Consider the following 27,599-nt stretch of genomic DNA (forward strand, 5'->3'; position numbering starts at 1 on the left):
TATATACCCATAGCTGACAACTGGTAGCTCTACAGAAGCAAAATTTCACCTAAATTTGTTTTTGGAGAAGGATCAGGGGGTGGCAGGAACTCGAACAGCTGAAATTTCTATTAGGTTTGTTTTCTACTGGCTTAGCAATATTATCCATTCAGACCCCACGAGAACCTGGTTTGTAAATTCCCTCTTGTAGTCTGTACCTATTGAATTAAATTATTGTTGTTCTAATTCTCATAAATTTGACTACAGTTAAATGTATTAAACTTAATTCATTTTCTCTTGAAAAGCTCTAGCCATGATCCAGTACAGTGATAAATTAATAATAATTTGTCTAGGTATACCCATTTAAAATATCCCATGTTTTAAAAAAGGAGAGGGAAGTATAGATGGAATATTCCGTTGTAAGGTACCTCAAAATAAGTTCCCCAAAAATGTTGTGTTGGACTTCTACAATATGGATAGCATCAGTTTTGGAGGTAGAGATTTTAAGTTCAGTCCAGGCAAACCTGGTCTGCAGGAGATGAAAGAGCAGGGCTGCTAAATGTTTTGTGAGTCTGATTTTGGAGCAGAAGGTGGGTGGTACCAGATGGCACTGGTGTCTGGAGCCACGGGATTCTAGTGGTATGCTTTGCAAAAAAAGTTAGCAGAGAAATCGAAAGCATGGGTGTGGATAAAAACATACAGTATTGATGTGAAAGAATATGATTTAAAGAGGAGTAAGTGGTAGTGTGGATAATAAAGACTGTGGAGCATGAGCAAGCCTAGTATACAACAACGTGACAGCTGTAGTCTTTGTGGTGATTTATGATGAGACAGCAGGGACATTGCTTTGGGAAGGTCCTTCTGTAAGGATCTTAGGGCTTCTATAAGCCCTGGACAAGAAGACTTTTTACTGTTCTTAAAAGAGACGGTTTTGCAAAATAATGAAAGAGAAAAACAAATACTAGAAATAAAGCACCAAATCTGACTTTTCAGACCTGGTGTAAAGAACAGCGAGCATGTGATTAGTTTTGCTCTTGTTCCCATATCATAGGCTGGTGCCTCTCCGAGGCACGTGTGCATATCAGTGTGTGTGCATGAGTTTGTGTATGTAATATAGCAAGCATGTAAATCTCTTCAGTTTTAGTCACTGGGATTTTTTCCCCTTTGAATCATAATATTCTTTCCCATCAATACTATGTGGTTTTAGCAGCCCTGACCTTTCAAGCTGCCTGTTTGGGCCAGTGTTTATCAGATGACCGTTTGACCTCCTTGTTAATTGTACTTAATTACATCCTGTCGTAACATTTTGAAATAAGGAGGAGAGTTTATGGATCTGCTCCAAAGAGCTGAAGACTAAAACAGCAGAAGAATTCAGTGGTATGAGGTGCTGAGTAATCTCCTAGTTAGGTCAATAAGTGCTGTGCTTTGTCCAGTTGATTGCAAAATTTGATCATTAACTGCCCCATTTTGATCCTTGGTACTTCTCAGAATAAGTTCCTCAATTTTCATTATTCTGAGAAGGGCTTCTCCTCTCTGAATCTCAGCTTGGATCTTTTTCTAAAGAGATCAGGGAAGGAGTGAGAAGCCTATCAACAGCACTGCAAGGGCTGAAGTTCACATATGATGAGATAAAAGAGATGAGCCTCTGTCACCACAAGCAATCTCCCTGTGGTTTTCCAAAACTACAGAGTTCCTTATGCTTCCCTAGAATTGCTAGTTCCCATGAGCTTGAGAGTTGTGTAATATTTGGTATGAGATTTTCTGTGAATTGATGATTTATGGGAACGTCTAAGGGTTCATTAAAAAGCAGCAATTATCTCCTGTTGTTGCAGAAAAATAAAAATAAAAACAAATCAACACCCAGAAACAGATGCAGTTCTAGAAAATAGGTATTCTAAAGACTCAGAAAGCATCTTCAAACACTTCATATTTTATAAGGCTTGTCATTATAGTTGATGTCTTTTGAAACACTAGAGGTTTACCATATTGCTTGTCTTCTCAGTAAAAATGATATATAAAAATGAGATAAAAATGCTCTCTCTATTGTTGTTGTTTCATAGCTCACCTTTCACAAACAGATTGTATTAAATTCATTTCCTAAAATGAATGAAGACAAAAAAGAGTGGAAGCTATAAAATAGAAACACAGGTGGTGTCTATGATGTATATAAGCATACATACACATACATATCCTTGGCTGATTTAATATTTTAACTCTATTAATGTCAGTAGAACAGTGCTGATGAATACCAAGTACAAGTTTAGACCCAAGACTTTAAAAAACACAAGGCAAAGGAATGTACCTTCATTCTTATTTTATTAAAACACTGATAATTAGACTTACTGGAGAATGAAGTGTCATGAAGAATTAATTGTCTGTGAACTACACGTAATTATGGATTTATTGTAAAAGGTCTATCATGCAGCATGTGTCACATTCTAGATAAAAAAAAAGAACAAGCTACTTGATGCTGTGCTGAGAAGCTGTAGGCTGATACAGTACTGCCCATGACTTTCACAACACAAAGTAAACGGAATTATTGCGAAAGCTCAAAATCTGTACCAAGACTTTCAGGGGGGCAAAGGCTAAACCTGCAGTTCAGCTATACCCAGTAGCATTTACACAGATTAATGTTTTTATATGTTGATTTAAATTACAAGCTTATATGATTAAAAAGAAAACACTGACTTTGCTGAATATCATAGTAAGGCAACCAAAAGATCATAACGTTTAAATTCTCTTTGCTGTTATCCTGTAGTAGGTATAACTGAAATCATACTATTAAATATGATGAATTTCAAGAATACTTGATATATTTTTTTCAGAATTTTTGGAGGTACATGCGCTGTAACACAATATAATATTCTTTATTAAAGTAATTTAATATTATGTATTTTTTTCCAAATAAATTTCTTTGATTCCTTGGCATGCTGCTTTATTAATGTCATTTTATAGTTTTTGAGATCAGTTTCTAATTTAACCACGTAACTCTTCAAAAAGTGGTACTTTTTATCACTTCTTAAGACATTAAATTATTAATCATGTTTAGTGAGGCTGTATATAGACCACATTTTACAAGGAGATAGATTTATATATATATATTAAGTACAGTCTAAATAATATTTTATAATATATATATACATATGTATATTGCCATATATTCCAACAATGGAATATCCAGAGACAGCTTATGCTAAGGAGTGAATACCAAGTATTTTAAGTTCATGCCGCAATTCACTGGGTCAGAATGGAGGGACTGATGCCATTAGGATTAACAATATTTTCCCCCCATTTTGGTTTCCCAGCTGTTGTGTTCCACTTGGTCTATATTTACACACATTCATTAGAAAGGCAAAAATACTAGCAAGTGTGTATGTACAGAAGAAACCTGATGTTCATCAAATGAGTGAAACAGGCACACACGTGAGCTGAAAGCTGGGCTCAATGGGGACAGCTCCTGAATAAGTTATGAGAAAAAATCCAGACTTGCTCATCTCACATTTGCATTACCATTTGCTGCCATACAGGAATGGAGCTTCTTTTATTAATGTTATATCACCTCGGTCAGTGAGATTTACTGGGCTCCATTAAAATTTGCTCGTTCAGCTTGTCTTCAGACAGGGAGTGCTGTCTCATCAAAACAAAACTGAAAAGAAGATGCCATAACGCTTCCAGTATTGTATATAGGCAACAGACAGTTCTGAATTACTTTATAAAAAACTAGGCCTATTACCAAAGATTAGGGCAGTAGTCCTAGAACTCTGCGATCACCCAGGATACTGCTTTTGTAAGTAGTTTGTCAGGAACTGAGTAGGTATACCATAAAACATTATGTCTGTATATCAGAAATTCAGCCCCAGGTGGAATAACAGTGAGAATACAAGAAGTATTCAAGTATGTCCATCTAGACATGGGCCTGGGCAGCCTGCCCTGAGTGTTGCTGCTTGAAAAGAGAGGTGGACCAGGTCACCTCCAGAGGTCCCTGCCAACCTCAGCCTTTCTGGTTTTCTGTCATCACAAAGGTTCTTAGTCTTGTCTTCTACATTGACACTAATTGTTTCTGCTTTATTATTATTATTATTAATTGGTTTATTGTTTTTATTGTTATTGTTGTTGTTATTTTATTGTAATTTTGGAAGTGGGGTTATAATCTTACATGGACAATTGCTGAATTAACACTTCTACGTGTTCAAAGTTTTGTGCTATTTCTTTCTCCTTCGAAAATTGTCTTGCAGTTGGTTGGTTGGTTGGTTTTAAGTAATTTTGACACTCCTGTATCTTTCTTTCTGCATCTGTCCAAAATAACCTACTGCGAGGGATCACCACGTGTTTTTATGTTACTTATAGCGAATCTGAGCTTTTTTTCCCTTTCCTCTGGCAGTGTAGGTATAATGCTGGATGGCCAGCCCAGAGATCTTTTAGTTGTTCACTAACAGCCAGAGAGTTTCTGTGCTGAAAGAGGGTTGAAATAATAATTAACTTTGGTAAGATTTAATTTAAGCTTCTTTCAGGGGAAAAAAAAAAAACAAAAAAAAAACAGGTGCTTTTTCCTTCCCAGCACTTATTCATTATGGGGAATTATTTGTAGGTGAAATGATCTCTCCTTGCGATGAATTAATCATAATCTGATTAGACCACCAGAACTGTAGAGGAGAGGGTGCAGCCTGAATCAGTGTAACGAGCTATTATAATCACAGCTAGCTCCCAAATTGGCAGTTAAAACCTGTCCTATGAAATTACCAGAGCTCACCACCTCTGCCCACTCTCCTGGCTCTTCTTCCCCTTCCCCTTCCCCTTCCCCTTCCCCTTCCCCTTCCCCTTCCCCTTCCCCTTCCCCTTCCCCTTCCCCTTCCCCTTCCCCTTCCCCTTCCCCTTCCCCTTCCCCTTCCCCTTCCCCTTCCCCTTCCCCTTCCTCCCCACCTTCTGGGGACTGTCCATGCTGTGCTTCTGGTCCCGTAGTTCTGTTTACCAGAGCTTAGGGTCTCCTAGGCAGGGTATGCAGTTAGCCAAGAGCAAGCAGGCACAGTGCAAACCTCCAAAACAAGGCTAATGACTTACATAAGATGAAATTCCAGTCTCTTCACATTTCTAACTTTTAACGTGATGATTCATTCAATACAGTGATTAACCCAATATGCACGAAGTATCTGATTTAAGTAGAGCTAAACTAGCAAGAAACATGGCCTGAGATCAGCTTTTTTTTTTCTTTTTTTTGCAAAAGTGTGTATTCTATATAAAATACAGCACATAAAAATAAATTTCAAATTATTATGTGTAATAGGCATTCCTTGACTCTGAGTGAGATGATCATGAGTGTTTTCTTCCTTGCCATTATTACAGCTGGACCTATTTTTATTGATTTTTTTATTTTATTTTATTTTTTTTTTATTGAATGGGAATGGGTAGCATTAAAATACTCAGATGTGAGTACAGGCTAAGCAGAAAACAGAGCCTGTCCGGTCATACCCAGTTTGACACACAGAAATGACTTACATGGGTGCTCTTATGACAAATTCCACTGCTTATTAGACAACCTGTTTGAATGGTAAATGGTGGAGTAGCTTGGAACTGTTGGGTTGGAAGTGAGTAGAGGGTTAACATGAACAGGAACTAAGAAGATGTGGGAAGATAGAATGTGCTTTAGTGTTTAGCTTTTACTCCCCTGCCAGTTGCCCTATGATGATATATGCCCTTTCACCCTTCTTAGAAGTTATGTTCCATCTGTATACTTTTACAGTGTCAAAACAGTTATAACTTACACCTATTTTCTGACCATTGGATCCCAGAGGTGTAACTTTTGTTCCTATTCAGTTGCAGCCGAACCCAAGAGGGATTTTTTTTAATGTCATTTGTTAACCTTGAGGTTGTGTTGATCTGACATCCTGACTTTCTCACACAGTCAGAAACCTGGGAATAATTGTTAGTTTTCTTTGCAACAATTTGTGATTAGAGAAAAACAAAATCACATACAAGATAAAGTAGAAGTCTATTGACAGAAGGTATCAAAATATACTGGTTTTGCTAAAGCCCATGAGAAATAGACATCATTGAAAATACAGAAGTAATTAACAACCTCAGTCATGGTAGAGTAAGGATTAGTTAATTTATCTATGCATTAGCTCAGAACTACATAATGCAGTGATCTTTTCTCTATCTGTTCTATTATTTATTTATTTTTTGGAAGTAAGAATCTGTTTTTCCCTGATGAAACTGAACACAACCAAAAATCTAGTGGACATGCATTTTTAACATTTATGATCAAAATGTCTTTGCAATACAGGGTGACTTAAAACAATGATGAACCAGAGGCTTCTACTTGTTCCATTCAAAACAGCAAACTGCACACGATCCTTTCTTCATCGCCTCCCCCAAACATTTGGTTGAGATGTTTCCCTCTCTTGGCACACTGTTGACTGCCCAAAATTAGACCCAGTAAGACCTCTTATGTTATTCCTAGAAGCTGTGTTCATCTGGACTTTCAGCCACTAAATTTATGAAAGATTCAACTGAGATACATTCTACCACTATTGCTGAAATTAAAAAGGCAAAATTAAAAATGATATGTAGTGTATCGTTTGTTGTGCTTTGTGCTGCATCTGAATGTCTGAAGTCAAAGTTTTGCATTCCAGAGGTTGAAGGGATACAGCACATTATACTGTAGCAACTAAGAAAAAAATAGATTGTGAAGAATGGCTTTATCAACTACCCTTTAAATTTGGTCTGTGGTAATATGCAGATGAAGGCTCTCACAGTACTGTACACTTCCACAAACTGTGTTACAGCAGGAATCACCCAATCTCTTATTCAGGTTATTTATTGCTACTGTTGCATTGGCCAGGATCAGGCCAGCATAAGAAAAGCAGGGTGCTGCTTTTTCACTTGTTCTGTATCAACAACTGCAAGCTTTCCAGCATTTAATTATCATTGGAGCAGCTGCAGTGTAGCACTTGTTTTGACTTGTTGAGCAAGTGCATTTGACTTGGAAGACACTGAAAACAGTAAATTGAATGAATACCACATGTTTACCAGTGAAATTTTCAGCAGAACAACGGCTATTGAATGAAAAACAGCAATTTCATTAAAACAAATATTTTGTCCCATATTTTGAATAGTGTGAAGTAACAGAAAGGCATCATAGGTAATCTCATGGTGTATAGGACATCTGGGAGATTGTGCCTGAGAAAGAGCAGCTCAGTTATGCCTCTTCGGTCTAGGCGTCTGTTTAGGTCTGTGCTTATAAAAGCTGCTGGCAGGCACTGCTCTATAGTTCCTGGGAAATCTTTTCCTGCTCACGGGAAATGCTGAAAGCATTTAGCTACTGAGTTCTAATTCTCAAAATAATTCCAGAAAAAATAAAAAAGAATTTTATCGTTTTTACATATTCTCCTATATTTTACAATGCCTTTGTAAATTTTTCCATTATTTGCCTAGTCTCTGCCTACCACTCTCTAGAATGTAAAAATCATATAATTTGAAAGTCTACCTTAGAAAGAACTCAGGGTTTCAAACTATTTTCCTGTTTTTACTTTTTCAATTTTTTACTGTTGTTGTTTATTGGTAAAAATCTATCAGATCTTATTAACTACAACAAAAAATTAAGAACTTAAAATTCAATAATAGAAGAGTGCTTTACTGGTCATTCTCAAAAGATGTAATACTAAATAGTTGGCTAAGATCCATGAGTATCCTAACTTATTTTATTTATTTATTTATTTATATTTTTTATTATTATTTTAGCATGGGATATTAAAGCACTTTTTTTTTTTCTCCTTTTCACTCTTGCTCTAGATTCAGCTGCAGTCACTGAAGGTTTTCTCATTGACCTTATCTTGCCTTGAACTACTTTGCAATTTATGCATTTCAGTAGTTCTGTGCAAATATGGAAGGGATATTCTACCATTAGAAGTCTGGATTCAATAAACAATAGATGATTTTTCATTTATTGAAACTGCCACTAACTGCATAGTATTTCATCAAATAATTTTCTAACTATCCCTAATTTAGTTAACCAAAATAGCTAAATGTTGCTCATTGATGTCAGTAACTGCTTGAAAGTAAAGACTTTAGTGAAATAACTTTAAATTTACAGTAGTGAAACTTGCCTCAGAGTATGACCCACCAAGCCTTCTCCTTTGTGTTTTAATAAGAAAGTATATATTTTGTAAAACCAATTTACATCACTCTTTCAAAACCACATCTGTAAATCTGTAATTACTTTAAATACAACCAGCCTAATAATAATAAATACAGAGAAAGTCAAATATACAGCACTGCAATGAAGCAGTTTTTTTTTTTTTTAAATGAACTGCTACAATGAGAAATGTAAGATATTTGAAGACTTATCCTCCTTAATTAAACAAAATTCTCACTGATTGCAGAAATCATTTTGCTTCATTTGGAAGAGGATGAGAATCAGAATTTGAACTAAGACTCCGATGATGAGTTTGATGCTTAGGATAGGATATGAGTGGAATGTAGCTCAAGAATACAGGTAATTTTGGGAACACCCATCTTCAAATACCTACATTTATGATATAAGGTATCCCAATAAGACTGGTCTTGGGCTTTGAGTATTCACTGATCCATTTTGCCCAGAATTCTCTAAAGATTTCAGTTCAAAAGACAAATTCTGAACATGGCTAAGGCATATGGACAGACACTTAAGAACTCTGTGCAATCTGTTTTCATAAAGAAACCAGATGGTAATGATTGCATCTTCATTCACCTTTTATTTGCCTAATAGGCCACTCACCAAGGAAACAGAGGATGTGGTCTTGGTTCCCACTTCAACATGGAGAGGGAGATGGGAAGGGAAATGACATATTAAGTCTAAATCACCCGCTTTCCCTTACTACAGGCTTCAGAATAGAAGTGGGGGTCCCAGCCCTTACTTGCTCTGCTGATGAAAATGGATCTCAATTTGGAAAGAAATGCAGTAGATTTGGTACTAAAAGAAGAACAAGCAAGTGGTCATATGACTGCAAAGTTTTGTACTTAAAAAATTCAGATGAATGATTATCTAGTAGATGCCTAATATCAATAAATGGATTAAAAGAAAAAAAGCAAAACAAATGCAGGAACAAAATTTGAGATATATATGTATATACATATATTTTTTTTTCATTTTGACCACCAACCCTGTTTTTGTGCAGTGGCCCAGGATGTCCCACCTCTGAGCTACTCCATATCCTGGCAGTTAAGATGTAGTCATTGAAAGTAGCTGGTATGGGTTGAAGTGTTTGTTGAGAAAGGACTGTTTCTTACTCCTATGGACTGCAGCTGCAGGTGACTGAAAGAGAAAGGTAGATAAACTCATCTGTTCTTATTATGGACTGATGCAAGGCAGTTGACCCTTAACAAACAGAAGTGTCTCTCCAGTGACTGTGTCAGGCTGTGGTGTCCAAAACATTCCTGTGAGTGCAGGTGACTATTTTTGTGAATTTTGATATCTAACTCAAAATAAATTTCCCGAGTCTTGATCAGGATTCTTTTAATTTTATAAAAGCATTATAACCTTTTACAATTAAAGTAGCTTTGCTTAGACAAGTATTTCCTTTGTCTGCACATTTTTTTAAATGATCACTTTTGGAGAGTATTTTTCATCGCACTTGATCTTTAACAGTACACTCAATCGAAGACTTTTTTAGAAGACTAATTCTTATACAAAAGCCAACAGACAGAAAGAAAAGACTTCCATTTACTTCAACAAACTTTGAATTAGAATTTGTGTTCTGAGGAATAAAAAGATGAAAGATATACTTCCTGAGATAAGCTTAATTTAACTTTCTTAATGTTTGTATTCTACAGCCTGAAAGCCTAAACAAAGTTACAAAGCTTTAAAATGTATATTTTTAAAAGTCTGGCCTTCCTCAACTGAGAATCACATTCTACTGAATGTTCTTAAATTCTCTGTAATGCATTTCATTAACATATTGACATCTATAATAGCAAAGCATCTTTCATTCTGCTCTGGGATCGGACCTTTTCTTTTGTCAATACACCCTATAAAACCTTTTTGCCATATTCTGTAAAAGGTGTTGTCACTTCACGTAGTCTAATTGTAGAAGAGAGAATGGGTTTCTAGGATTTGAATGCTGGAGAACAGAGCAAGAATGAGGTAGATAGCTATTTGATGTCTGTCTTTTCACAGTAGCACAATAGCTAATTCCTAGGGCCTCTGACCTTTTAGTGTCCTGTAACAGAGTACTTGCATTAATCTGTTGCTTATCTGTCACCTACCACATTTGATATTTCCAGCCTCTGCTTTCAATTATCAGTCATTAGAGGCAGCACTGAGTAATTTCAGGAGAAAATGCCTGGAACCTTTGACCTGTTTCTGTCAGATAAGCACAAGTGTTCACTGTAGATAAACTATCATTTCATTATATTCAAGATGTAAACGAGTGTCGTTTGTAGTGTATCGGCTTACTGTAACCTTTATCACCTTGAAGTGATTAAAACTGACTGGTTTACTTAGTGCTTATACAAAGAATCCAGAGTCAAACAGTGAAATTCAGTGAGATTAGTGTAAATGGCCCCTTATAATTACATGGTCTGTAAGACCATGCTTTGGCATGTATAAGTAGTAGTTAAACAGTTACACAAGTTGATTAGGGAAGCTTCACTATTTGTGAATGCAGTTGGGATCCTAAAACCTTATGTTGTAAAATCAGCCTGTTTCAACCTGGCTTTGGTTTGCTCCCCACTTGCTAAAGAAGCTTTCACTTTCCATACATGTCACCACATACCAGCCTCTTCAGGAAAAGCAAAACACATGTCAGTGGGGAGCTAACTGCTAATGAAGGAACACGTATAATAGTCCCTCATACACTGTGACATAGACTTCTTGCCAGCACTTTTTACATTTTTTTAAGCTCAGTCAGACATTTATAGCTGAATTGATAATATACTGATTACTTATTGCACATCCATCTGTGTGATTTATACTTGTGTTAATGAAAATTTGTGAATAATATTTTCTCTTCATATTAAAGATGACTCATTTTTCCAAAGTATCTCTGTGGTGTAGATTTGCCTTCAGTCTTTTTGTGATTGGGCTGAGTGTTAGTACAGTGTGAGTATTTCATCAGTGAGCCACATGGGTGGAAAATATCATTCTTTCCTATCTTACACACACAGGTGTTTGTGATATTCCCCTGAGCTATGATTTGTCTGATGTAACCATAGTGCTGAATATATTAGTTTCAGGTGGTGTAAAAATACCAGTTCAAAAACCTGGTGCTAGGAATCTTGACAGCAAATGAAGAGTTTTGTTGTAATCAGAACTGACACTGATATACTAGTTCTTTTTAATTACAAAAATGATATGCCTCTGATGGTTAAAAAAGGACTTCCTGATTTTCTGGTCAACTATTTTTTAGATGCCGTGATCTGTCCCACAGAGAAGCATTTTGGCAGATGAACTGAGCAGAGCTGGAATGACATGAGAATGATCTGAAAGAACAGAATATTTTAAAAAATCTTAACCTGTATTTTTTGGGCTGCCAGTGCTAATGCACTGAAATAAAAATACTTGAGACATGGTGCTCCTCTGCACTCCATGTCATTTCAGCAGTGCAATGGACCCGATAAGACACCTTACTGTGCATTCAAAGTCTTTCCTAACAAGGCACTTTTTAGATGTAGAAGAGATCTAGGTTTGTATATTATTTTCTGTATTAAAATACTCAGTATCATTAAATAACATTTATCTTTTATATTTTGTAATTCAAGTCACTAGACAATACCACAACATTGGTTTGTGTTTTGTTTTGGTTTTTTGTTTTTTTCCAGTCTGCTATATAATGCAAGATCTTGACTTGTCTAAATTCATAAAAATTGTTTTTATGTTTTGTGCTTTGGCTTACAGAAATTTACGGGTTGAGAATCTGGCTCCGATGCAGAGGGTGGGACTTCCCTGGAATCAGGGTTTTTCATGAATTTTAGTGCCTGTTTTATACAACCCTTCATTTGTGGAGTCTCTTGCTACTTCTAAGTCTTGCCTTGCCTGCCAATTCTATCCTGGCAAATCTAGGCCTAAGGAAAATCTGAAATTCTGTCCCTTTCAGATGGCAGTGCTGTCTCTTCCTGGGTTATATGTGGATAAGTAATATCTGTGTTAGCTGTAATAATTAATTTGGGGCTCTACAGACAAGGGCTATCAGTATTCTTCCAGCAGTTGTGAGTGATCCTGAGAGAATCCCATCAGTGTTATTGCAGTGTGTTGTAGAGGTTTGTGTCCAAACTGCAGTGTATATGGAGACAACTGCTGTTTCCAAACTAATGTTATTAATTAGAATGTACTTGTAAGAAACTAGACAAAAAGAAACCTCAAACCCAAATAAAAACAGCTCAGGCCAGGAGTACTGGCATTTAATACTTTTATTCCGTCTAATTCTCCAGTGCTTACTCACAGTGAGTTGTGCTTAGTTACCCATGAATGCTGGTAAATACTTGTTGAATAAACACAAACCCAATATATTACTGCTACGTTAATTCTGGCTTTAATATATCTTTCATTTGCAGATTATTGACATATCTGTTCCACGTTAGCCCAGCAATCCTCAGCTATAACATTAGAAACTTGCAGCAGACTCTTCATACTAGAAAAATCCTCCCTGATTCAGAGCATTTGCATATGCTAATCTCTGCCAAGTCCTTTCAGAACTGTACATTAAAAAAAAAAAAAAAAGGCAAACAGACCCCAAACCTCAAGTTAGATCTCTGTATATATCTCACAGCTTAGAGCCAAGCAGCGGAGCTGCTAAATAGACCGTATCCTGTTTCTCTTCAGTAGCAGCCCATTCATCTCCAGGTACAGAGCAGCCCGTTTACATGCTTCTGCCTCTTTTCTGCTTTACTTTTTCTACATAGTGTAAGATGGCAAACCCACGTAAGCCAAATACACACTTGAGCCAAGTAAACCTTGCAGTTAGCAGACAATTTTCCTTTTGTCAGCCAAGAGAAAGTTATTTTCACTGAAGATAAAGTGTTCTTGTAGCCTATATATTTTATTTTTGGTGATTCTTAAGGCAACACAGTTTTGTATGTTTTCAAAAACTGTGCTTATAAAAACAAGAATAGTTTACATTTTTGCAGGGATGAAAGAGAAGTGTACTGTAAGGGATAGCTCTGTGGCCACAGGTGACTTAGCTGCTAACTACTGCTCTGAAAATAATGTAAATACTTTTGCTTCAGTTGCTTTCCTTTTAATATGTCCATAACCATAACTTTATATGGCAACACCAAAACAGGTTTTTCTTTTGGCAGATTTCTGTTTTGTAAGACTACATATGCTTTATAATATGCATAATACTTAAATATATGTACAAACACATTGTATACAAATGCATTGTGTATGTATGTAAATTTATGCAGATGTACACATAAACATGAATATATAAGTATAAATATACATCTATTGTAATAATACATACATTTTATTGTTTATACATGTAATGAAGTAATCTATACCTACACATTTTCGGAACTGAGGTTGTTCCTCTCTCAGATCTCAGGACTGTTAATGCCAAAACTCAGTAAGAGAGCAAGGGTTGTGGGATGGAGCGTTTAGCGCAGCTGGGTGCAGTCACAAATCTGTTTAGCCGGTTATCCGAATTGAATCCCAGCTCTGAGTGTTTGGCTTTGTCCACCATCAGTCCGGCAATGCACCTCAAGAGGAAGGTAGAATTTTTCCACTGCCACAGGGCACTGGGCACAGCTTCTTCACAGGTCAATGTTACACCATGGATCATTTTCCTTTCCACATCTCTTAAATCAAACTATTCGTCCTGGAGAATGGTCATCAGACAGTACTATGGCCTGTATGTTCACTTGCCACATCAAAACAGATATTTCTTTGCAGGAGTGGCTCCCAGCTCAGGGTCAGAACCGCAGCAAACATCTGAATTAGCCCAAAATCAGTTGCACAGTGAAATCAGCTAACATGCTTTGTCCACTACACTTTAAAATTCCGTGTGATCCTGAATTAAGCAGTAATGAGATTAGTTGTTTTGTTTTGTTCTTTAAATTGTGGTGTCAGAAACTCTGGCAGCTGCCCTGCACACCCTTCCTGTTTGAGGGGGCGCCTCAAGACAGGAATGCCCCTGCCTTTGCTGTCCGGGTACCAGAACCTCTCAGCCCTGATTCACGGCTCCTTCTGACCACTAGCAAGATGACACTGATGCCATTAGACTACAGCATGTGTTAATTTATACGCGACCACTTCTTGAATATATAGTGGTTGTAGTGCACTTTAGCACTACTTCAGGATTTATTACACTGAGAGGGAATGATCAACTTTCCTCTCAGCTGCCTGGATATTAGTGGCTATTAGTGTTTTCCAAAGTCACCTACGTCTCTGGCATTACTGCTGCTGGGCTTACAACTAAACTGAAGTCCTAAATCCTTCTGCAGCTTTAAGTTTGTCCATATTTCTAGTTACTTTACAACATGCCTTCTTTTTTTTTTTTCTTTTTTTTTTTATTATTATTTTTTTTTATATTCTTTCCACTCTGGCTTCTGGAATTTTTATAAAAGCCACTGAGGGTTTTTCCTTTTGAACTGAAGACACTTAGCTTGTGGAATTTCCTTTAACTGGAAGTATGTCTGGGCTTGTGGTTTTACTATTTGCACAGTTTTATATTGTCCTGTTTGTTTACTCCAAAGCATGGGGAACACTCTATTAAGCATGGGAAATGGGTGTTGTCTCTCACTTTGTCTCTTTAATTTGCCTTCAACTCTTTTTCTAACAGTTGAAAGAGACAAGGACTTCTCCCACCAGCGAAGGCACTACAAGGAATTTCGGTTTGACCTTACTCAAATACCACATGGAGAAGCAGTGACAGCAGCTGAATTCCGGATATACAAAGATCGAAGCAGCAGCCGCTTTGAGAATGAAACAATTCAGATTAGCATATACCAGATCATCAAGGAGTATCCCAACAGGTACCTTGCCAGCATGAGTGTATTATGCCTGAAACAATGTCCCAGGTTTCTATCTGAATTAGAGAGGTGATAACTGACCATAAATGTACCCTTGGCAAGGCATTATTGCTATCGCTGTGGCTTGTGTTGCATTAAGTCCTAGGCAACGACAACAAATACCGAGCAAGAATAAAACTTATCTTAAATGTAATTTATTCCAGGTTTATGGAAAGTTGCATATCCAATCTCACCAAACAGTCTGCCCATGGACAGGAGAGGTGAAGGTTCATGTTCTTGGTGAGCAAATGGTGGATTTGTAAACTCAGTTGAAGTGTCTGGATTTGGGAAATACACCATTTGCCAACACTGACATACTATAAGCCAAGACTCAGCTAGCTCCTTAAAGACAGAGTGTTCAACTTTGCTGACTTTTGAAGGAGTGTGGCTTTTTTTGTATGTCTTTTAATGTTCTGCAGAACATGATTAAAAGATGGAGTCATGCACTGTCTTTAAGATGACACATGGTGCTTACAATAACACTAAAATTAGAGCAAATATGTCACACATGAGCAAATCTCTGATTCTGAGTATGTAGAACAGTGCGAGTGACATATTTCCAAGACTCTGCAAAACCTACAAAAATGAGTAAATTACCAGATTTGTTGAGGCAAAGTAGCTAAACTACTTAGTAGTTTAAGTAAGAACCCTGTAAGTAGAACATTGAGCTTGTACCTTCCAGGTGAGATCTCTGAACACCAAGTTATAAAATCGTTATGGTTATAAACAGGGAGTTATTTTATGTCAATGGAGCAGAACCAACAGGTGGGAAAGCACTTATCCTTCCAGAGTGTCTTCTGCTTTCTTACTAGATTAGTGCAGGATTTTTTTCCTCTGTGTCCAGCTTGCAAAATTTCGGTTGATATAGGTCCCCAAAGAAGCTTCTTGGAGGAAGGAATGAAACAGGAAGGGAAAAAAATATATCCATTTGAAGAGCATAGGTCAAGGCTAGGGTGATGAAAGCTCTTTACCTTCAAGCTCAACAGAATTAATTTTATTTTTAAGAACTAATGGGAAAAGTTGGTTTTCTAATCCATTTTAATGGGTTTTGTTTTTTTGTTTTTATGTTTTCTCAGTGAGTGATTTCTGTTCTATTTCAGAAAAGGGAAAACAGCTTAATCCTTTGAAGCAAGATGAAACTTAAATAACATCTGGCTTGTTAAAATGACAATTTTCTCTATTAAACCATTGGAGAATACTAGCACTTTCTTTCAATATCTCATCTTCACATTTCTAAGCATTTCTAATTCTTCACATTTCTAAAAGCACCATTTCTATTTATAAACATAATTTTATAAACATATATATTTCCATTTATAAGTATAAAAGCCCCTTGTCTTCTGATGGAATCATGATGCCAGAAAGGTGCATGTGCAATGACCTGCCACACCACCTATTTAATTTTCACTATTATAACTAAGGAAACTTCAGACTTAGTCTAATCGTCAAGTGCTTCCCTCCTATTGCTGATTTTGCTGGTCTGTACTTATACATGGAGTATATGGAGGTATATGGAGGTAAATGTGTTGAGGTAGGAGAAGATCACAGCCTCTCTAGTGCTTATATTAGAAATTAGGAACTTTTCCTACTTGCTTCTTTATAACTCCAGACAGAAGAGCTCCCAAAAATATTATATTATTGGTTTCTGAAATAAAGTTACAGTTTTTGCTTTGGGGCTCAGACTTCAAGAGTTTGTCCTACATGTGTACATGAGATTTTAGGTGCAAAATTTTCAGATTTAGCTGCAAATTTTTGTGCAACTGCCATGCTCCACACTCCCTGCTAGTGTCATACCACAGCAGAGCTGCTCAGTTTGACCCTGGCCATCCGCCTTTCTTTTCTCTGAATGGGAAATGTGGGTATCCGATGGAGTCCTACAACCTGCTACAGATTTTGCTATGCCTTTAGGCAAGACGTGGTCATGGTTTATTGCTTCTGTGTTGCTGACTTTATAGTTGCAGACATTTTTCTGTCTCTGTGGCAGCATGGCTGCTGAAGCATACTTATTGAATTCACTCAGAGTTTGCTGAAATGACAGTCTTTGAGATTGAAGTTTTCTATTTGTTCTAAGGAAAAGTGTAAAGCACAGCCAATGGCAAGGCAAACTTTCCTACTTGGCCCTGCCAATGTACTCCTGCCCTGATCTTTTCTCATGACGAAAGTAATGTGCTCCAACAGGCCAAATCCTTGTTCATGATCTGGTGGCAGCTAGCCACTAATTTAACTAAACCCAAAGGATTCTTCCTGCATTAGGGAATCCTCAAGTGGCATTAAGATACTAGAGCAGCTTTCTGGAATGAGGCGAGAGGTGAAGCAGCGTTACGGGGATGGCCAATTACATAGTAATTGTAGTCACAATTTGATCTAGTCAAAAACTTTGCTGGCTTTCAAGGAACGTATAGATGGTTTATTCCACCTTTCCTTGCTTAAATGACCCAGGAGATCTGGAGCTACTTAGATGTTCTGACCATAGCCTCTTTGCTGAGGTTCTTGACTATGGTAGCATTTCTGTTGTAGACAATGGGCCGTTTGGGTCCAACTAAGCTTAAACAGCCTCCATAAAGGTAAAGACAATCAGCTGTATTCTGCCTGAATGTGTTCATTGTTGCATTTCAGGCTATTTACGACATAATGCCTTACTTTTTTATCATATGTTGTAATTTTAAATAGCTTAAAAAAAAAATAGAGCCAAAATTTGCAGCTGTTTTTCATCTTAAGTGTGATTTTTGTTTGTTTGTTTGCTTTTTTTCTCTTCACAGAATAAAAGAGACTTTTAAAATTAATAATGTCACAAAATGTGATGAGAAATTTCAGATAATGGTGGAAAACTGAACCCTGAGCTGTTACTGACTTTTGAAGGGTCTGGTTTTCATCTGATATTATACGAATTCTGGGAAAAAACAAACAAACAAACAAACAAAAAACCCACTTATTTTCCTGAGTAATATTTTGAATTTCTGTAGTAAATGACTATTATGTGGACCAAATCATTTGCACTGATCTGGAGGCTTTTTCTCTATTTCACCATCTGTTCTTATGAATCAGTTCTATTTTTCTCTAGGTGCTCACAACTTATTTTTAGTTTGTTTTCTGAGTAAATGGGTAAGAACAGTCTGCTGGCTATTACCATAGCTAGATCCTGCTTGCAGGAAGGTGGGCAAGAAGATTGACATATCAATGCCAAGACAAAGTGGTGTGAATTTCTGCTGCTGTACAGAATAATAAAGTCACACTGCAGGAGAAAATCTATCTTTTATACAGATTTCTGGGCTGCACCATTAGTAGTCCCCTATTCTGAGTTGGCACTTAGATATCGCACACACTGACTTTTGAGGACTTTGTATATTATTCACACAAAGTTTGGAGCTGACAGAGTCTATATGGGAAAATGATTATGTATTCCAGGAGGAGACAATACAAATGTGAAATTATGGCACTGTAATATTGCAATACTTTATATTCTAAACAGTTTTACAGTTTTCTATTAAATTTATTGAATGATACACAATATATTTACAAATAACCATGTCAAAGCCTGTCGCATTCAGAATTATGCCATTCAGTTTTAAAGTTCTGATAAAACTGCTTATTAGAGAAAAAATGGGCATTTAAGACTCCAGAGAGTACTATTTATGAGCTTGTGGTACGTTGTTAATTTGTTCAGTGCTAGCGTAGCGAGTCAGGCTCTTTTAAATCGTAAGACTGTTTTCATGTTCGCTCCAGAGGGAGAAGGTGTTTTCTCCTTGTGTGGTCATTCACAGTGTTCTATTAGAACACAAACGGTACGAGCCCAGCAAAAGATTTTCCCTTAAAGGAAGGCAAAAAGACAAATTTAAAGAAAGCTCTTTCAATTTCCTTTACTTTAAAAAAAAAAAAAAAAAAAAGATTCCTTCATTGTTGCTGAGCTCTTTGACCTGATTATGTAGATATTTCTCACATGTAAGCAAATGTTGTATGCTTGTCTGAGCGCATTTTGTCTTATTTTTCTAAGCGTTGAACAAGCACTGTTTCAAGAGCTAAGCAAGATGTTTTTTCAGTGTAAAAGGCTTGTAGTACGTGTGAAGTGGTTAGTCAAGATAAAACAGCAAATTCCTACCATGTCATTGTGATTAAGCAGCATAAGAATACAGTGACAGGAACGTCATAATTTTAAATTTACTTATTATACACAAAAACTGTTTCCATCTCTCCTACCTCTTTAAGCATATATTCATGCTGTCTGTAAGGTAACAATTCAGCTCTAAGGTCCGTGCAAGCCAAGACTGTCTTTAGTTGTTTTGGACAGTCAAAATGTAAAGTAAAACACTTTTTTCTTGGTATTGTTGTTTTGATTACTATTTATAGCAGAAAAGGAATAGGTTTGTCTAACAATAGATTTAAGTTTAAAAGGCTAAATGGTGAAAACAGTTTCTAATAATGCGTGCTGCTTTGTAGAAGCATGTAAAATGAAACTGATGAGAGTTAAATATCTTGTTTTTAGTATGTTCATTGCAGTAAATTATTTGTGATACAGATGTGGTTCTGGAACCAATTGTGTCAGGAGATATGTGAAAACAGAACAAATAAACGACCCATGCTAAACATTTAGTAACACAATTATACTAACTCCCCTGAGCAGCCCTTCTGAATTACTGGAAAATTTCATGGGAACAAATCTGAGAATATACCAGGGAATCGAGGGTTAAAATGTAATAATTACGTTATTGAATTGATATATAATTTCTACTTTGATATATAGACGTATTTTCTAAACATCTGTACTAATATGAAACTGTCATATATTCATGTTTCGTTATATGATATAACTGCTGTCATATGTTATTAATAACAGACTTTTTTAGCAATGCTATTCCTTTGAATTTAGTTGAAATTGGAACGCGATTTTGACATTTTTTGTCTTTTGCACTGGACGGTTTATAAAAGTTAATATTCCTGAGACATTCTGGTGCTGAAAGATGAATCCTTTATACACAGTCTCAATTACATATTTTGTGTATTTATATCAGGAAGCTAGATTTTTCAGATTTTCCAGAACTGCAGCTTTCATATGATGAGAGTCATTTCAGATAGGCCTGTAAGGGGAAATACCTATATTATACTTAACAATTATATGCTGGCTACAGCACATGCTATGCTGCGTTACGATGAGGATGTGTCAAAGGATTATTCATTTGGGCTGGAGGAAGTTATTGTCAGCAAGGAAGTTAAGGGCAAAAAATAATAATATTTGGATGTCGTAACTTTCTATTTTCTTTAACTTAGGGATGCAGACTTGTTCCTGTTAGACACAAGAAAGGCTCAAGCTTCTGATGTGGGCTGGTTTGTGTTTGACATTACTGTGACCAGCAATCACTGGGTGATTAATCCACAGAACAATCTGGGCTTGCAGCTCTGCGCTGAAACTGGGGACGGTAAGAGAGTTACTATAGATCATAACTCCGTATATGCTCTTGTCATCCTGTTGCTGTGAACTTTTTCTGGATGGGTGTTTTTTAACTCTGCTGGGTGGCAATCCATGGAGGGTTTATAAATGAAGAACATAGGCTTGTCCTGCTGCAGCTATGGTCTGGAAACTGTTTATTGTTCTTAATTCTGTAGAATATAACAATTATAAGGCTAACTGAATCAAGCTAAATTAAATGAAGTTTGGGATAAAAGTTCTTACATGAAAAATCAAGTTCCATTTTAATGTTCTTCCACTGATGATTACCTACATGCAGTTAGGAAATTCTAGCAGATTTTTGGAATTTTTGGTTTATAAAGTTTCTAAATATCTTTCTGGGCTGAAGCATGGAGAAAGGTATAAAACAACCTCTGAATATTTCAGAAATGACCTCCTAGACCCTGATACTAATGCTGTAGAAAGGTTAAGAATAGGGTAATTTGGAAATTGTTTTACTATCCTTCAAAAAAAACGTTAACCTCAAAACTTTTTTACTTTGAAATGGGTCAAAACTTTGAAATCTTGAAAAAATTTATTAGCTGAATATTAGAAAGAATTCTAGCAAATCTGAAGTACTAATTGTGGGTTTTTTATAGGTCAAATTTACTCAACTACTACATTATTCACAGTTATACTGTTTATTAAGTTAAGTGAAAATGCATCTCAGTGCAAAACACAGTTTTTAGAGGTGTTCTTTCTTAGACTTCTTTAGAAACTAATAAAAAGAGAATTATATACCTTATTTCTGTGATGGTTCACTTAATCTGTATTACTTTACAAGCAAACTTTCAGATTTAGCTTTTTCTTGTCAAAAAGCTTTCTGTGTCAGAGGTCAGGGGATCTATGATGCCAGTTAATCTAAACCTTAGCTGACATAATGTTAATGAGTAGCAGAAGAAACCCTGGTGTAAGGATTAATATATATTTTTTTTCTTCTTTCTTTGTTCTGGCTATATTTTCTCATTGTTTTTGATCTGCATTCTCCCTCAGGCTCAGCTGGGCTGTGAACAAAGCCCCTCATACTTTTCTGGAAAGTGCTCTGGCTGCTGGAGAGTTATGGAAAAGGCTGCCATGGGCTCTGATGTCCTCCTTTAGGCACAGCGCTGTGAAAAGCCTTGAACTGGGGTGCACAATTTCACCTAACATTGCCCACAAAGTTCAGATACAGTCAGCAGAAAAAGAAGGCATGGATACTAAGTTGACCACATTGCTGCTGCATTCAACTCTTCAAATGGCCCACACCTGAGCATGAGCTGTGCATGGGCATGGTTTTGTTAAGGCCAGTTTTAAGACCTTAACATTTTGGAGAGGTGACACCTCCGTCAGTCATCCAAATGAGGTGAACTGGCTCCCAGCCAGTTGTGCTGTTCCAGAATAAACTCCATCCTTAACAGCCCCCCCCCCTCCACGCACCCCCCCCCCCCCCAGAGATTCAAAAAAAGAAATTCTTGAAAATGAAATACCCATGAAAGGCACTCATTAAGAAATCCTGGAACTAGCAATTTGTTGGTTCTAGCTTCAACCTTATATTCATTCAGTAAACAGCAGAAAACAGCAGGAAAGTTTGTATGGATAAAAGGAAACCTTTAGATTAATACACTGAAGAAATTGTAAAAGAACAGTTTATATAAGTATTTCCTCTGTCTTTCTCCCAAGATCAGAAAGGTGGTAGATAATTTTCTATTTTAAATTCGAAAGCCACAGGCAGCTTTACTCTCTGCACCTCGCTTATTTGAATTTCTCAACACAGCTGCTCAAGTAAGGAGGGAATTCCCCTCTTTCCTCACTTTCTGTTCCCTTTTCAGTTTATTCATGCAAGAAGAGTGCCCTCCCAGAGAATTCTCAAAATTTAGAATTCTCAAAACTATTGGGAAGACCTGTGCTATACCGCTTCATTTTAGCATAAGGAAAATCATCCTTTCATGCTCTTACAATTTTGCTCTTAAGGCTTTGATTATTTTTATTGGGTTGCTGTTACTTCTGGAAGCTATTAGAAACACCAGCAGTCGAATGACATGTTTGTGTACAGATGAAACATGAATTTTTGTACATGACTCAGTTTGTAGTGGACTCTGTTTGCAACCCAGAGAACCCCACCCACCTTTCCTCCAATCACTTCCCTACCAAAACCCAGGGACTGATTCAAAGCTATAGAAAAACCTGCCATTGGCTCAAGGAAACTTCAGGCCATGCAGGTCTGAAGTACCTTTCCACATGCCTTCAGCTGCTCATTATGTTTATGGGAAGTATAGGAGGTCTGCCCCCATAACTGGAGAGATATTTGTGATAAGACCCTATCCTCTCTATTGCAATGGTCTGTTAAACTAAATCTGATTCCATTAAGTCAGAAGATTCATATTTGGGGTAGACAGATGCTGCACTGGGGCCCTGGATAATAGAGTCTGTAAATATGTACTCAATTTTTTCAGATGTATTCATATAGCACCTTTAAAATGGGACACTGGTAATTACTGAGACTTCAGGGTGCTACTGTGTTGTTACCATTATCATTAATAGTAATCTTTCTTATGGTTGTCTTTCAGTGACTTTTTAAGCAATTACTTGTGGAGATCTAGTGATCCCTGAAGAAGATACATATAAAATAATAATGTCTATGTGAGGAATAAAAAAAAATGTAGCTATTTAATATAACAGTGTGATAAAAACAACTCTGGAACAATGTCTGGTTACTGTAATTCATATTTTCCCCCCTTTGAAAATGCTGAAAAAGTACAAAAAGCCACATGACATTGGAATGTGTTTTCTTTTCTCTTTAAGACAGTATTTGGTATCATACGCATCATTTTAGCATGAAATGTAGACTTTTTCTCTTAATGGGACATTTTATTTTGAACAGTAAGAATAAAGGTTTGCATGACACATATGGAAGCTGTCAACATATAATGCACTGTTTCCCTGGGGCTGTGGTAAATTAAGGTTCTTTTTTTTTTTTTTTTTTTTTTTTGATTCTCTTTTTTAAAGTCTCCTCAGCATTCTGCAGCATCTCCTTTTGGCCATTTCCCTCCTTTTGACACCAAAACTCTCCATGGTGTTTAAAACGAGAGGTGATCATTTTCACACTGATGGAAGTGCGGGTGTTAGATGAATTGCAGCATAAAATCAATACAGATGCAGAAACGATTTGAAATGCTCCATGTGATGCTTTTCCTGTATATATACCATATGTGTCCTAAGACTTAAAACATGTTCCAGTGAGTCAGCACCTTTGTATTAACACTTAACATTTTTATAATTAGAAGTTAGCAACAATTTGCACATCACTTCTAATGGAGAAGTACAAATCTGCAAGAGCCTTCCTTTTGCTGTTTATGTCAGTGCTGAGGAGAATCTAATGTTGTCTACAGAAAACGGGAGAGCAAGAAAGCGTGTAACTATGATTACTGCTGATCCATAAGAAAAAAAAAAAAAAAAAAAGAAACAGATCCCAAATATACACACCTCAGTATAACATCCTGGGTAGCCTCCGTAGCCCGTACTTCTGTGTGTTTTCCTGCCATGGACTGCTGCCATGCCTCTCAGCTTATTTTCCATCAGCCTGTGCATCACAGAGTTGGTACTTTGAAAAACCCAAGCTGATTAAGGTGATTTCTGTCATCATGTAGTCCTAAGGCAGGTTTTCTTAGACTTTCTTGCTGTTTGAGGTAGGCAGACAACAACAATCTTCAGTTCCCTGACTGACTCTTACTTCAGGTATTTTTTTTTTCCTCAGAGCGAAGGGAAACTTGAACAAAAATAGGTTCCCTGATCCAAGTGAAGGCTGGGGAAGGCCAAGTCTTTCTCCAGCACGTACTTGGGTACATGTGTCCCCTGGAAGGGGATGTTGGCTCCTACTCCTGCATGCTGCAAGAAAGACTGGGGAGCTGCTTCGTCGGTGTCATGGGGGAGACACTAGGAGACCCTGTATCTCTGTGTGGGTTTTTTTTGTTTGTTTGTTTGTTTTTTACCTTCTCCTCATCTCAGCTTGGGACTTTCAAGGTCCTTTCCTTTTCTCCTATGAAGCTTTTAGAGGCAGCATGTCCACCTTCTCTTCTGGGGAATGCACTGCAGGAGGTGGCCAAGTTGCCTTTAACCCATAACAAACTGTGGCAACACCATGGCTCTTACAGACAGTTGGCTGCACACTTTCACGTTGGCCTTGACCTCTCCTTTACAACACTCAGTGTTACTAATCTCATTCTGAGGTTGCCCCAGTCAACCTTGGCACCTACCCTATGTGACCACAGTATCTGGCAGGTAGACCAGAGGATGATGCTGGGTTGTCACATTTAAGTTCTTTGGTGGAGCTGGTATTTACAAGGCAAAATCATCAGGAGTGATTTCACCTTCATTAGCATCCTTTCAGTGGGGGAATTTAGGATATATATATATATTGATATATATATGGACTTTGGCAGGCAATAGCTCTGCCTAAATTCTGAGCCATCTGGAAGCCATACAGCCATGTTAGCACAGCACTGAACCCAAGCTAATATATCCTGCCCCTCAGCAGGTTTTATTAGCTTGGGCTCAAGCACTGCCTAAGTACAGCTACATGAGTTCTGGTTCAGAGCTGACTTTGGCCAAAGTTATATGAGTAAATTAAACATGCTCGGGAATACTGTGGGGCACTGAGCTCTGCTGGTGTGAAACAAGCCAGAGGGACGACTCTCTCAGCATCCAGAAAAAGGGTGGCCACATGGCAGCCGCCACAGGAGAGCCTGGGGACAGCTGGCACTGGCCGTGAGCATGGTAACAGCACCTTGGGTGGCCCCAAGAAGTGTGGATGGTCCAGCTCCAGCACCTGGGAGCACTCCAGGGCACCCCTTACTTTTTGCAAATAGGTGTAACCTGTTTCCAGCTGGGTCAGAAATACCACCAGCATTTTCATGCATCTGCTTGTAGCCAGCAACGTGAACACACTCTGTGTTAGTACGGGCACACTTACTTGAGATAGGCTCCTGCCCCTGCCACCAGTGCACACTGGAGCATACTGGTCCTGGCTGTTTGGCTGTGCATCTCCCCCCCTGCCCTGCTTCCCAGGCAGATGAAGGATACATCAGCATCTAAGCTAAACCAGTAGTTTCTAAACCAGTAGTTTAGGAATAATAATAATAAGAGTTTTTGCTTAGTTTCATTCAGAACTTTTTTATCCATTTTGTACTTTTATCCATTTTATACTTTGGTGGATGACCAATTAATCTAATCTTTCCTTGTTTTATGGTCTTCCTGAACAAATTCTTAACTGTTCAGAAAAGCCTTAGGGCTCCCACAGACAATTCACAGTTTAAATACATTAAATGCAAAGGATAAATCAAGCACTTAAGAGTTTTTGTGTATGATTACGTCTGATTTTTTTGTGTAAGCATACATGGTCCTGCTGCATTATACAACATGCCACGGTTCCTAACGTGTTCACAAATTATCCCAAGTGATTTCTTCAAGAGCTTTATGAATACCAAAATCAACACACAAAAAAAGATATGCAAAATTCATTTAACTGAACAGAATAAAAACAACAGAATGTAAGATTTTAATAACAAAGGCTGGAACTTCAGTTTTGACTAAAGCTGTGAAGCCTCGGAAATGCACAGCAGACCATCCAAGACCACCCATTTTTCAGAATTCCTTAAAGCCTCCAGGGAGCAGACAAGTCAATAAAATACATGAAGCTTGTTTCAAAAGCTGTATTTTATGTCCATGTAGATAAATGTGTCCACCAAAGGAAAAGTTTGTGCAACAGTTTATGGAGGTAATCCAGTAGAGAGAGTATAAAATACTTCAGAGTTGGAAGATTGTGGATGCCTTATATATGGACCATCATATTTGTGTTGTTAGCTTTTCTCTTTTCATTTTTTAAATAAATCTTTATTTAAGCTTTGATAGCCAAGCTCTCCCTCAATTCTTTTGTTTCCATGAAGTCCCATTGCTCACAAGAACACTGTTCAAGCATGAGAAATCAAGCAAATTTCTATCTAATTTTGAAACTACCTAGTGAGCTTTCAGACTCAGAACCTCAGAAGTGTGTTTGCTCAAGTTAGACATTATTGGACCTTGTATACTCAGGGTCTGTCTCCAAAAGGACTTCCCCAGTCTTCATGGGGATCACTCCCCACAAGAAGAAAACCATAGATGTGTCATTGGAATGTTTTGGTATTTTTTTCAACAGACCAGAAATGAATTCCCAACATCACTGAAGTTCATAATTCTATCTACAAATATGTAAAATTATTACCAAAATAACTACTGTGACCTAGAAGTAGTGGTTAATCTGTAAAATGTGTTTTGTGGCTTGTTGAACACTTTTGAAAGTAAATAAGTGCTTGTTTTTCATAACAAAATGAGTGGTTTGCTGCAGTTCGATGACTCAGGACAAAATAATGGATCTTGGAATCACTCGTTGTCCTGTGTTGCCAGTGTAAATCTGGCCAAGACACATAATGGCTGAAAGCTCTTGCAAAATTAGTGTCTGCTCAATGCCTTACATAAAATATATACTGCATGAGGAGAGAGAGCCAGGTCACAAATCTTACCACTGTCACTGGCATCCATGCTGGCGATCTCAGAAAAAGTCAGGATTCAGAATGCCATGAAAAATGAGGTGATCTCTCCAGGTCAGGACTGTGAGACAGATTATTATTGAAAGCTTGAAACGCTCTTGCATTTCCATTTGGAGTAGCTGGGGAAGAAAATGAATTTTTAAGATGGGACTCAATCAGTTTATGAAAGGAGGTGTATGCTGTTACTGCGTGTGACAGCAGAAAACCATTCAAAGGAGTGCTACAACAAATAGCTCCAGAGTGTTTATCCTGAGTGCTGTTCTTATTCTGTAGGTTTAAAAAAGAAAAAGAAAAAAGGAAAAAAAAAAAAAGGAAAAAAAAAAGAAATGATTAGCATTGTTGAGGTAGTACCTTTTAAGCTGAATGTCACAGCTATTTTTGAAACAGATGTTCCTTTATTATAAGAGGCCAGAATGTTAAAAAGGAAATAATATTAATTCAGTTCAGTCACTCAGACCAGCACTTCCACACAACCTTTTATGCAAACTGCTAAGGGCACTTTACTATCAAATAGAAGAAAAGCCAAAAATAAGTTTAAATGCCAAGTTAAACAAACACATCTTGCCAAGGACTCAGAATCATATGAATAAGAAGTAAGGAGTTGAGCAGATTTGGGACATAATGCTTTAAACAAGTTT

The 27,599-nt window shown here is 37.2% G+C and overlaps 1 protein-coding gene across 2 annotated transcripts in view; it reads left to right on the forward strand.

Moving 5' to 3' along the window:
- Positions 1-27,599, forward strand: part of BMP5 (bone morphogenetic protein 5) — a 56,155-nt gene that overhangs the window by 9,157 nt on the left and 19,399 nt on the right. For both annotated transcript variants that reach the window (XM_038177390.2, XM_038177391.2), the window contains 2 exons: positions 14,733-14,925; positions 20,224-20,372. In XM_038177390.2, the coding sequence (XP_038033318.1) occupies positions 14,733-14,925; positions 20,224-20,372 (342 nt within the window). The remainder of the gene's footprint in view (positions 1-14,732; positions 14,926-20,223; positions 20,373-27,599) is intronic.

This window comes from Anas platyrhynchos, chromosome 3, assembly GCF_047663525.1.
Source record: "Anas platyrhynchos isolate ZD024472 breed Pekin duck chromosome 3, IASCAAS_PekinDuck_T2T, whole genome shotgun sequence".
NCBI classification, from domain to species: domain Eukaryota; kingdom Metazoa; phylum Chordata; class Aves; order Anseriformes; family Anatidae; genus Anas; species Anas platyrhynchos.